Raw genomic sequence first — 12,336 nt, forward strand, 5'->3', positions numbered from 1 at the left:
GTTAAAAGGCCAAGGTGTCCCTTTACTGAGAAATAATGCCCACCCTTGGACCAATCAGAATCGAGTATTCAGCCAAGCCGTTGTATAATGAAATTGGATCTCCTTGTTGCCGGCCTCGGCACGAAATTGCGCTCGGCCTGTCAATCTTTTCTTTTGTTTTTTTGCACTCAGACACTAGTGGCTCCGTTTATAAACAAACATAATATTATGTTAATCACGTTGTCATATTGTTTATTACTAATGCAATACAAGTTGGATTTAGCGCCGTCGGCACAGGTTGCTGATTTAGGCTACTTTTTAATTTGCCAGTAGGCTACGTCTCATAATGACAAATGCCGGTTCAGTCGGTTCGCATAAAATCAAACCGGTTTAAGCTGGTACACTGGACCGGAGCGGTAAAACCGGAAACCGACCCAACCCTAACGACCCCAGCCATTTAAGATATTGACATTTCTTTGCTATTGGATACTTTTTTAATATAAAAAATATATAAATATATACATATGACAGACAGTTACATTCTAGTATACAATCACTGCTGAGAGTCCAGTAAAGCACAATATGTTGGCACTGATCGTTGCTCTTGTTTTTCAGTGGAGGGGGCGAGTTCTCCCTCAGAGCGTCCCCGTGCAGCAGTAGAGGAATCCCACTGTGCCTTCAGACCGTCCACTTCCCCTCTCACGCATTCGTCCCCAAGCCAGACTTCCTTCCCCAGTGCTGATGGGTAAGGCCCTCCTCCCTCTGTTCTCACTTTGCCCTCCGTGTACCCAAAGCCCCCCCCCCCCCAGTCACTGTACCCTAAACCCCTCACTCCCCTAGTCACTGTACCCTAAGCCCCTCACACCCTAGTCACTGTACCCTAAGCCCCTCACTCCCTAGTCACTGTACCCTAAGCCCCTCACTCCCCTAGTCACTGTACCGTAAACCCCTCTCTCCCTATTCACTGTACCTAACCCTCTCTCCCCTACTCACTGTACCCTAAACCCCTCACTCCCCTAGTCACTGTACCCTAAACCCTCTCTCCCCTAGTCACTGTACCCTAAGCCCCTCACTCCCCTAGTCACTGTACCCTAAACCCCTCTCTCCCCTAGTCACTGTGCACTAAACCCCTCCCCCCGTCACTGTACCCTAAACCCCTCACTCCCCTAGTCACTGTACCCTAAGCCCCCTCACCCCTAGTCACTGTACCCTAAACCCCTCACTCCCCTAATCACTGTACCCTAAACCCCTCCCCCGTCACTGTACCCTAAACCTCTCACCCCCAGTCACTGTACCCTAAGCCCCTCACCCCCTAGTCACTGTACCCTAAGCCCTCTCTCCCCTAGTCACTGTACCCTAAACCCCTCACTCCCCTAGTCACTGTACCCTAAGCCCCTCACTCCCCTAGTCACTGTACCCTAAACCCCTCTCTCCCCTAGTCACTGTACCCTAAACCCCTCACTCCCCTAGTCACTGTACCCTAAGCCCCTCTCCCCTAGTCACTGTACCCTAAACCCCTCACTCCCCTAGTCACTGTACCCTAAACCCCTCACTCCCCTAGTCACTGTACCCTAAACCCCTCACTCCCCTAGTCACTGTACCCTAAACCCCTCACTCCCCTAGTCACTGTACCCTAAGCCTCTCACTCCCCTAGTCACTGTACCCTAAACCCCTCTCTCCCCTAGTCACTGTACCCTAAACCCTCACTCCCCTAGTCACTGTACCCTAAACCCCTCTCTCCCCTAGTCACTGTACCCTAAACTCCTCTCTCCCCTAGTCACTGTACCCTAAACCCCTCTCTCCCCTAGTCACTGTACCCTAAACCCCTCACTCCCCTAGTCACTGTACCCTAAACCCCTCTCTCCCCTAGTCACTGTACCCTAAACCCCTCACTCCCCTAGTCACTGTACCCTAAAGCCCTCTCTCCCCTAGTCACTGTACCCTAAACCCCTCACTCCCCTAGTCACTGTACCCTAAACCCCTCACTCCCCTAGTCACTGTACCCTAAACCCCTCTCTCCCCTAGTCACTGTACCCTAAACTCCTCTCTCCCCTAGTCACTGTGCACTAAACCCCTCCCCCGTCACTGTACCCTAAACCCCTCACTCCCCTAGTCACTGTACCCTAACCCCTCACTCCCCTAGTCACTGTACCCTAAACCCCTCACTCCCCTAGTCACTGTACCCTAAACCCCTCACTCCCCTAGTCACTGTACCCTAACCTCTCACTCCCCTAGTCACTGTACCCTAAACCCTCACTCCCCAGTCACGTCCCTACCCTCCCTGTCACTGTACCCTAAGCCTCTCACTCCCCTAGTCACTGTACCCTAAACCCCTCTCTCCCCTAGTCACTGTACCCTAAACCCCTCTCTCCCCTAGTCACTGTACCCTAAACCCCTCTCTCCCCTAGTCACTGTACCCTAAACCCCTCTCTCCCCTAGTCACTGTACCCTAAGCCCTTTCTCCTTCAATCACTCAACCTTTGTGTATTAATGTCACGTCAGCACGTGGGTATTTTATTTGGATGTAAGGCCTATTTCATGACTGAAACTGCCCTAACTTCCCATATGTTAATTAGAGGTCAGCAATGGCGTGTCAACCGAAGTATAGTTTCACTACTGTATTTTTAAAAATCCTATCATAGAAAATTAGATTGAGGCATTTGAATTTAGTCCTGACTTTGTCAGACAGTTGAACTGCGCTAACCCCTCCCCTTGCTCCCCCCCTCTCCCCCCGGTGCCCGTGCTGCGCTGCGCAGGACGGTGTCGTCCCCGGGCTCCCCCGGCGGGCCGGCGGACAGGCGCGGGTGCGAGACCCTCTCCCCTCAGTCGCACTGCTCCAGCCCCAGCCTGAGCCGGCTCACCTACATCTCCCTGAACGACAGCACCGTCCTGCCCTCGCCCGACCGGGGCAAGGTGAGCGCCGCGGTGAGCCCCCCGCCAACACCGCCAAACCCGCCCACCCCGCTTCCGGACCCAGGTCCAGCTCTTATGCCCTTCGGCCGAAACTCTCCCCTCTTCTCGCCTCGCCCAGCTGAGGGAGGCATCCCAGCTGTGTTTTTTAACGTGTTCCAGAATTTAGCGTACCCCTCACCGGGCGGGACCGGGTTTCCCGCGGGCGCTTCGACCATCAAAACGCTCGGCTGTAAAAGCACTTTGATTTTCGGGCCGCTTGAAGGCACTCTGCTTTCTTTTGACATCGCACTAAAACCCTCCTTTTTCTGTGGACGCACACGCAGCAGCCAGTGCAGCGATAATCAGAACTGAGTCGATATGTTTGCCAAAGCATGTCGGGCAACAGCGTGAGGGTTTGAGGTAAATCCATTACAGCATCACTCACTGACATGAAAAGGTTTTTTGGAGAACTGAAGTAGCCCTGAGAAAATGTTTCAGGATGTGTAGTGCGCCGTCTGCTGAGGAGAGTACAGCGTGTACCGGAATTGAGTGTGCCCGTTGCCGTGGAGAACGCGGTGTTCTGCAGAATGTAGCACCTACGCTGCTGAGGAGAGCATCATTTTGAGCCAAACCCTGTCGCTAAGGCAGCTGGCTAAAACAGTAGGAATAAAATAGTGGTGCTGACGGTGTCTCTGTTTCTCGTCTTCCAGGGCAACAGCAGCATAGCCCTGAGCACCACCATCGTGCGCTCCAGTCCCACGCCGCTGACTGAGCAGGAGCTGCCTCAGAGCCGACCCAACGCCCCGCTGGGTCAGCCCCTGGGCCTGGACCCGCGCCCCTCCCGCGGCCAGAGCCCGGACGGGCGGCCGGAGGCCCGGAGCCCGGGGTCCCGCTACGCCTCGGACCCGGACCCCCGGGACGGCCCCCCCCAGCGCCGGCCCGAGCCCGTCCCGCGCCGCCCCGCCCCGGGGGATTCCGGCTACTCCAGCAACCTCAACCTCCTGCAGCCGGGCCCCTCCAGCGAGCCGGGCCCCCCCTCGCTGTGGGCGGGCGCCCCCCCCGACAAACGGGAGCCTCGGCAGGTGGCCGGGTTCGGGCTGCCCCCCTCCTACCCCGCTGAGGACCTGCGCTACGTCCCCGGCTTCAAGCCCCAGGGGGGGCCCCTGCTGGAGCCCCCGCCCGCCGTCCCCTCCCTCCTGGCCGGCCGGCCCCTCTACAGCGGCCCGCTGGCGCAGCAGTACCTGGGCGGCGACGTCCCCCTGCACCCCTACGCCGTCGCCCCGGGCTACGCACACGGCGTGTGCCCCGCCCTTCCCCACGCCAACCCCCCCTCGGGACTGGCGCTCCAGCACGGCTACGTCGGCGCCTCCCAGCTGCACAGGGCCCACCTGCCCCCCCTGGAGCCGGGCCTGCTGGGCCCCGGCAAGCCCTACGGCCCCCTGGGCGCGCTGGGCGTGTGGAGCACCGCAGGCCTCGCCGACCTCAGCGGTAAGAGCAGCCTACGCGCTCAGCCGCCATTTTGTCACCTCTGCTGGAACTCCGGCGTATTGAAACATTTAAGTGTGAGAAACAACGATGAGATCAATCAATCAAATTTCATTTGTATAGCATATTTTACAGCAGTTGTCACAATACGCTTTACGGACAACCCTGGCCTAATGAATGCAGTTTGTGAGACTCCCTGTCTGATTATGTGGAGACACTGTAATGGCTCTGTCTAACCGCCACCGTCCCCCGTGCTTCCACTCCGCAGCTCAAGTGGTGGTGCCGGACGAGCTCCGGTTCCCCGGCAGCTGCTGCGTGGGCATCGCCTCCCAGACCTCGCTGAGCATCTTCAACCCCACCGAGCGCTGGCTGCAGGTCGGCATCGCCGTCAGCGGGCTGGCCATCGACGGGGAGAAGGTGAGAGGCCCCGCCCCGCGCTGAAATGGAGGACTCTCGTGCTCCTCGAATATTTTCAGATTTTTATCACACACACACACCACACCACCATAGATATTTGCTAGGAGCTCATTTGTGGTGGAATTGAGCGATAAAGGCTTACTCATTGGCTGTTTTCGGTGCCCTCTATGGTCTCCTGTTCTGAAGCAGACCCTCTCCTCTGTTGCAGGTGGACTCGCTCCCGTACCAGTGGCTGATGGTGAAGAACAAGACCATCATCGGGCCCAAAAGCACGGAGGAGCAGAAGGTGCTGCTGGTCCCGCCGCGGGCCGGGGTGTACCAGTGCACCCTCAGCGTGTCCTCCTGGCCCACCGCCGCCGAGGCGGAGGCCGCCGCCCGCGCCCAGGTCTTCGCCAAGCGCGTGGTGCTGGTCGCCATGGCGGAGAACCCCTCCCTGGAGGTGGGTGTGTGACGGAGGTCCCGGGCCGCGCTCGTTCGCGGACGCTTCCGTGTTGCCTGGCGACCCTCCTGTCGTTCTTCTCGAGGCTTTGCGTTCGGTCGACGCCATTCGCGTTCTCGCGCTCATAAACGGACCTCTCTCCGCAGGTGGACGCCGGCGCGGCGGGGTGTCTGGATTTCGGGGACCTCGCGGGCGGCTCCGCCAGGGCCCTCCCGCTGAAGCTCGTCAACAGGACCCGCGCCACGGTGCCCGTCCGCCTGGTGATCAGCGCGGTGAGCCCCCGCCCGCTATGCGCTATGCGCCGCGAGCCCGTCTGCGCAGCGAGCGCTGTTCTCAGACCGGGTCTCAAACTCCAGCGCCGAGGGGGCTGCAGTCTGCCGCTTTCTGTGATTTCCTTTCAATCAGAAACTAATTTAGGCATTACATTACATTACATTACATTCATTTGGCAGACGCTTTTATCCAAAGCGACGTACAAAAAAAAGTGCATTTCATGATCGTAGACAACTGCTGAACACGGGTTCAGTAAGGTACAATTACTTATTTTGTATAGCTATTTCTAGCCGAGAACAATGAACACTATTCTGGTCTAACATCAGGCCTTGGAAACAAGGTGCACACTTTGTGTGCATAATGGAGTGTCTGTTGCCAATCAATGGACCTCTTTCAAGAAACATGCGTGGACGTTTGATTGTAAACTGTGCGCAAGCACACTTTTACAAAATTTGAGTTTGAACGTATCTCCATAAGAGAAATTTGTTTGAATTTTCTACCCTCATAATTTCAATAAAATTTAGCCTAGATCTATCATTTTTATAGCCCGTTTTTACTTTCCCATTAAATAGCTAAATAGCTTAAACAAACTGTGCCATGGCTGTTGTTTGCTAGGGAGTTTTCTTATGCTAATCATAGGAGCAGGCAAGTGCATCCAATTTACAAACAATTTGCACTCTTCATCTGATGCATCTACGATATGCGCAAAATCAGTGGTCTGCACATCTTTCATGAATCCCACAAGCTTTGTGAATGCCTAATGACTTAATTTAAGCACTTAAGTGCATAAACACATCAAAGACCAGCAGACAGAGCAGCCCTCCAGGATTTGAGTTTCAGATCCCTGACTTTAAATGCATCTAAGCCTGTCAGGTGGCAAGTCTGTCATGACACTGGACCTCTGTCATGATTCTGAATGGTCTCTTCCTCAACCTTGGCTTGTTCTGATGAATTTATGTCGAATATACTGACCATTGTATTTTTTTTCCCTCCCTCCTCCCCCCTCCCAGAATGCCACGGCCTGGCGCTGCTTCACCTTCTCCAAAAGCCCGGTTGCCGTGCCAACGGAAGCGATGCTGCAGACCGGCAGCGTCGCCCCGCTGGCTGCCCCGTCTGTCATGAACCACGTGATGCACGCCAACTACGGGGACGTGAGTCTGAAAATCAGGCCCCCGAGCTGCCGTTCTGCGCGTGCCTGTTTCAACACTGTCCAAAGCCGGTTTATTCACACAGGCTTAAAGACACGTCTCGGCCACAAGCGCTGCATTTATTTACAGGGAGCGTGTGTTTATTTTCCTTCCAGTTTGGTATCGATGAATGATCACGCCGCATTCGATCACGACCAAGTTTAAGCAGCAGTTTCACTTTTGGAATTGAAATGAAAATGGGGTTTCATTATAAACAAATAAAAACAAATTGTTAGCTTGAAATTGTTATGCTCTATCAGCAATGCAGGGAATGAAACTGAGAAAGAGATTTGACTGGCCCACGTGAAGCCACACGCACATTAATCAGAGTGTTCTGTCCTCGTCTCTCTCGTGCAGAACCCAGAAAGCTTCATGCTGTGGGTCCACTTCCACGCGCCGCAGAAGTACGCCTCCGCCTCAGGTACAGCGCCGTCCAGCAGGCGTCCGCCCGATAGGTTAGGGAGCGAAATCGGACCTTCGCTAATTGGTCGATCTGTGTCACGTGACCCAGGAGCGCTGGGGCCGGCGGACGAGTACAGCGCGCGGGTGGACATCGAGGTGGACAGCCCCGGGCCCAGTCAGGTGATCCGGAGCGTGCAGCTGCGGGCCAGGTCCGGTACGGCACGGGTTCACGCCCCCAAAGACATGCAGGTGGGAACCGCCCCAGAGGAGCTCCATGCCTACAGAACAAAGTTTTGCTCAAAGAATAGTTCATCAGAAATTATTTTAGCATAAATCATTTGGGAATTTAATGGAAAAACTGGGTCCCCTGGAATCTCACTGTTTTGTATTGGCAATCAGCAGTCCTCTTTGTATGCCCATGTGTATTCATGGGTAGTGCACTGATTTTATTTCTCTTTATTTTCCATAATTCCGCCATTTGTCAGGTGGTTCAGCTGGTCACGGTGTTGGGGAAATCCACCAGTCAGACGCTCCCTCTGAAGAATGCGGGCAACATCGATGTGCAGCTGAAGCTCAGGGTAGGCTATCCATGGAGGGGTCACAGTTTGACCATGCAGGCCTTCAACCATATTTATAATGGATATTGATGGTGATGACCGTAGTTTGACCATGCAGGCCCTTTTAACGGTCGGGTTACTAGTGATGAGACGTCTCGTATGGACCGTTGGCCTTGAGCCATCTCTGAGTTGCGTGTCGACCGCAGCGTGAACTTGCCAGATGTTGATCAGTGTCCTTTGACCGCGCAGAGCAGCGGTGCCGACGACTGCTTCTCCGTGACGCCGGAGGAGCTCCTCCTGCGGGCCGGCGAGGAGCGGGGGGTCACGGTCAGCTTCACCGCCACGGGAGCCCGAAAATGCAGAGAGAGGTGAGGCCCGACCCTTTACCCTGCCCCCAACCTCCTTCTTTACACTCCAGGCAGGGTGCTCTGACCATAGCGTCCTGTCTGGAGTGTTCACTGAGCAGTGTTCAGAGAGTGATATGTTCACTGAGCAGTGTTCAGAGAGTGATATGTTCACTGAGCAGTGTTCAGAGAGTGATATGTTCACTGAGCAGTGTTCAGCGAGTGATATGTTCACTGAGCAGTGTTCAGAGAGTGATATGTTCACTGAGCAGTGTTCAGAGAGTGATATGTTCACTGAGCAGTGTTCAGAGAGTGATATGTTCACTGAGCAGTGTTCAGAGAGTGACATGTTCACTGAGCAGTGTTCAGAGAGTGACATGTTCACTGAGCAGTGTTCAGAGAGTGGTATGTTCACTGAGCAGTGTTCAGTGAGTGATAAGTTCACTGAGCAGTGTTCAGCGAGTGATATGTTCACTGAGCAGTGTTCAGCGAGTGGTATGTTCACTGAGCAGTGTTCAGAGAGTGACATGTTCACTGAGCAGTGTTCAGAGAGTGGTATGTTCACTGAGCAGTGTTCAGAGAGTGGTATGTTCACTGAGCAGTGTTCAGTGAGTGATAAGTTCACTGAGCAGTGTTCAGCGAGTGATATGTTCACTGAGTGATATGTTCACTGAGCAGTGTTCAGCGAGTGGTATGTTCACTGAGCAGTGTTCACTGTTCTAAGGGCTGGCAAACACAATGGACCTTTTCTCCAAAATGGTATCGCGATCTGGACTTAAGTGGCGGCTCAAGGAAAAATAATTGAGACCAGACTATGTTGTACTATTTGGTGTAAATTTGGATTCCCTTTTCACATACTGTTATTCAGGAAATTTGTCTGTGGCCTCTGCATCCCATAATAATCCTCGTTGGCATGACAGGCATACTGTGGGCGGTCTTTCCTCTGGTGAGATAGTTTGTGAATGCAGCTAGGCTAGCTTCCTGGTCTTGTGTTCTTGGGCGGGCCGTTTCTCTTGTCATCGGTTATTTATGTGGTGTGTCTCGTACCCCAGCATGCTGACCATCCTGGTGCTGCCGTCCGGGCCTCAGTACGAGGTCGTGCTGAAAGGAGAGGTCGCCCCCGACGAGTCGCCGCGGCGCCCGTTGCCAGGCAGGGCGGCCCACGCGGACGCGCCGCCCCCCGGCGAGGTGCCCCCCATCCTCTCCAACAAGCAGTTCATGGCGTGGGGCGGAGTCACCCTGGGCCGGGCCGTGTGAGTGACGCGCTGAAGCTCCGCCTACTCTCCTCTGTGGAAAACCGCACCGTCCGGCTTTGGCTAACCCTAACCCTAGCGGGTTTTTCTGTTCCTTTATTTGTAAGATGACTTTGGCGCACCCTTGAAAAAATAGTTGTGCTAATGTGCAAGGGTGGGGGGGGGCCAGAGACAAATTGTTAATCTATTGTTTTATTCCTTTCAAAAAAATAATAATATCCTAAACCAACTGTCTCTGTAGCGTTCAGCAGTACTTAAGCGCCATTAGCAGGCGCTAGCGGCTAGCTCCGCAGCTGTCCTCGTGTTCCCCACCTGCTCGCGACAGCCGGCCTCTCCTGGCACGCAGAGCCCCTCTCTCTCTCGTCTGCGCCGTCCCGCGGCTGTTCAGGCCTGGCTGTGCTGCGGCTGACCGAACGCTGTTCCTGTGCTTCTCAGGCAGCAGAAGCTGGTCCTGAGGAACAACTCGCCCAGCTCCACCCAGCAGCTCCGCCTGCTGATCCGGGGGCAGGACCAGGACTGCTTCCAGGTGAGCCCGGCCCACCCCGAGCGACGTGGGCGGGGTCTGGAGCGACGTGGGCGGGGTCTGGAGCGACGTGGGGGGGGTCTGGAGCGACGTGGGCGGGTTCTGGAGCTACGTGGGCGGGGTCTGGAGCTACGTGGGCGGGGTCTAGAGTGACGTGGGCGGGGTCTCGAGCGCGGGCCGCGTCTTTCGCCCCGATTGGCCCTCGCTCTCTGGGTGTACTTTGTGTCTCCTCCTATCGGTGGTACAGGGCAGTATCTGCAATGGGGGAAAAATAAGTCCGTTTTTTGAGGAGGCGCGCTTTCCCAGCTCATCTCCTGTCGTGTCTTTTTTTTCTCCGATAGCTGCAGAGCACGTTCGGTCCAGAGGAGCGGCTCACGAGGCACAGGGAGCTGTCGATCAGGCCCAAGGAGGACGTGGCCGTGCACCTCCTCTTCGCCCCGACCCGCGTGGCCTGCATGCTGGCCAAACTGGAGATCAAGCAGTCCGCCGTGCGGCCCTCCCAGCCGGGGGTGAAGTTCACTGTGAGTCTGGGTCTGATGGTGATGTGTGTGTGTGTGTGTGTGTGTGTGTGTGTGTGTGTGTGGTGTGTGTGGTGTGTGTGTGTCCTGTACACTGCTGACGGAGCAGACAGACTTGGCTCAGACAGCGGCAGCCGGCTGTGCTCTGCGTGCTGATGGGACTGTTGGATGCTTTCGGCCACAGTGAGTGTTTTATTGGTGATGTTTGTGATTCCAGAGAGGGGTGAGTTGGCATTATTTCCATTTAGGACAGTCTGTTCTCTCCCTCACGCTCTCCTTTGCCCACTCTGCCTCCCTCTCTCTCTCTCTCTCTCTCTCTCTCCCTGACCCCATCCATCCCTCCCTCCCTCCCTCCCTCCCTCTCAGATCCCCTTGTCGGGCTACGGGGGCACGAGCAACATCATCCTGGAGGAGGTGAAGAAGCTGTCGGACAGCTACGTGGTGACGCTGGGCGGCGTGGCGGCGGGGCGGGTCAGCAAGGCGTGCCTGTCCATGCGCAACACGGGCTCGCGTGCGGCCTTCGTCAGGGCCGCCGCCTTCTCCGACGTGCAGGCCCGCACGCTCGCCGACCCCGCCCTCATCAGCCTGGCGCCCGCACAGTTCGTCCTCAAGGAGAGGACCCAGGAGGTGGGCCCGCAGGCAGGCTGGCGTCAGTCGGTCAGGCAGTTAGTCAGGTAGACAGACAGACTGGCAGGCAGTCAGATGGTCAGTCAGTTAGACGGTCAGGCAGTGAGTCAAGGAGGCAGGCAGTCAGTCGTTCAGGCAGGCAGGCAGTCAGTCGTTCAGGCAGGCAGGCAGTCAGTCAGTCGTTCAGGCAGGCAGTCAGTCAGTCGTTCAGGCAGGCAGGCAGTCAGTCGTTCAGGCAGGCAGGCAGTCAGTCAGTCGTTCAGGCAGGCAGTCAGTCAGTCGTTCAGGCAGGCAGGCAGTCAGTCGTTCAGGCAGGCAGGCAGTCAGTCGTTCAGGCAGGCAGTCAGTCAGTCGTTCAGGCAGACAGTCAGTCAGCTGGTCAGGCAGGCAGGCAGTCAGTCGTTCAGGCAGGCAGTCAGTCAATCGTTCAGGCAGGCAGTCAGTCAGTCGTTCAGGCAGGCAGGCAGTCAGTCGTTCAGGCAGACAGTCAGTCAGCTGGTCAGGCAGGCAGGCAGTCAGTCGTTCAGGCAGGCAGGCAGTCAGTCGTTCAGGCAGGCAGTCAGTCAGCTGGTCAGGCAGGCAGGCAGTCGGTCGTTCAGGCAGGCAGGCAGTCAGTCAGTCGTTCAGGCAGTCAGTCAGCTGGTCAGGCAGGCAGGCAGTCAGCTGGTCAGGCAGGTGTCGATCAGGCAGGTGTCGGTCAGTCAGTCAGGCAGGCAGTTAGTCAGTCAGGCAGTTAGTCAGTCAGGCAGACGGTCAGGCAGGCCTGCCGGCAGTCAGTCAGTTAGTCAGGCAGACAGGCAGGCATCTGTCCGTCAGTCAGTCAGTCATGCTCATAACCAGTGGAAGTGTGGGGGGGATAAGTGAGTGGAGCAGGGCGTGACCGTATTCTCCTCACCTGCAGGTCATCACTGTGACGGTGAAGGCCACCCCCAGGGAGCAGGAGTTGTGTCAGTCTGGCGCCGCCCCCCTGGCCACCGTCTGCTTCTTCTGTGGGGATGAGGTGTCGCGCCAGCAGTACAAAAGGTGGGTCAGGGTGACAGGCGGGAAGCTGCTCTGAGCCGGCTGTGCCTTCACTTATCCCGCTCACAGCTCACGACTCCTGGGGTAGGATTTTTAGGGATGACCTGATCCGATACTAGTTATCGGTATCGGTCCGATATTGGCCTAAAATGCTGGATCAGATATCGCTGTATATCGGACGGCATTTATCCAATCTGATCCAGAGATGAGTCATTTGCTGTGAACCTGTGTGATGCAACCAACGGCAAAAGAGTGTTTTGCCCTTGAAGAATTTGACCACCAAGTGTGGAGAGTTTGTAATGTTTATTGGAGTCACTGTAATTACAAACTGCATAGGGCACATTGAGCATTTGCATCTTCTTCAAACCCTTCCCCGTCTCGGCAGTACTGATTGAAATGTAGCATGTGGGGTTTGCGTGA

The 12,336-nt window shown here is 55.8% G+C and overlaps 1 protein-coding gene across 1 annotated transcript in view; it reads left to right on the forward strand.

Annotated features, from left to right (window-relative positions):
* cep192 (centrosomal protein 192) overlaps nucleotides 1-12,336 on the forward strand; it is a 61,435-nt gene that overhangs the window by 31,761 nt on the left and 17,338 nt on the right. The window contains exons 28-43 of the mRNA XM_064334551.1: nucleotides 595-724; nucleotides 2,736-2,904; nucleotides 3,582-4,359; nucleotides 4,625-4,773; nucleotides 4,982-5,212; nucleotides 5,359-5,484; nucleotides 6,496-6,636; nucleotides 7,030-7,093; nucleotides 7,184-7,323; nucleotides 7,560-7,652; nucleotides 7,881-7,999; nucleotides 9,028-9,228; nucleotides 9,664-9,754; nucleotides 10,093-10,272; nucleotides 10,636-10,896; nucleotides 11,798-11,919. Of these exons, the coding sequence (XP_064190621.1) occupies nucleotides 595-724; nucleotides 2,736-2,904; nucleotides 3,582-4,359; nucleotides 4,625-4,773; nucleotides 4,982-5,212; nucleotides 5,359-5,484; nucleotides 6,496-6,636; nucleotides 7,030-7,093; nucleotides 7,184-7,323; nucleotides 7,560-7,652; nucleotides 7,881-7,999; nucleotides 9,028-9,228; nucleotides 9,664-9,754; nucleotides 10,093-10,272; nucleotides 10,636-10,896; nucleotides 11,798-11,919 (2,995 nt within the window). The remainder of the gene's footprint in view (nucleotides 1-594; nucleotides 725-2,735; nucleotides 2,905-3,581; nucleotides 4,360-4,624; nucleotides 4,774-4,981; nucleotides 5,213-5,358; nucleotides 5,485-6,495; nucleotides 6,637-7,029; nucleotides 7,094-7,183; nucleotides 7,324-7,559; nucleotides 7,653-7,880; nucleotides 8,000-9,027; nucleotides 9,229-9,663; nucleotides 9,755-10,092; nucleotides 10,273-10,635; nucleotides 10,897-11,797; nucleotides 11,920-12,336) is intronic.

This window comes from Anguilla rostrata, chromosome 1 (assembly GCF_018555375.3).
Source record: "Anguilla rostrata isolate EN2019 chromosome 1, ASM1855537v3, whole genome shotgun sequence".
Classification (NCBI taxonomy): Eukaryota; Metazoa; Chordata; class Actinopteri; order Anguilliformes; family Anguillidae; genus Anguilla; species Anguilla rostrata.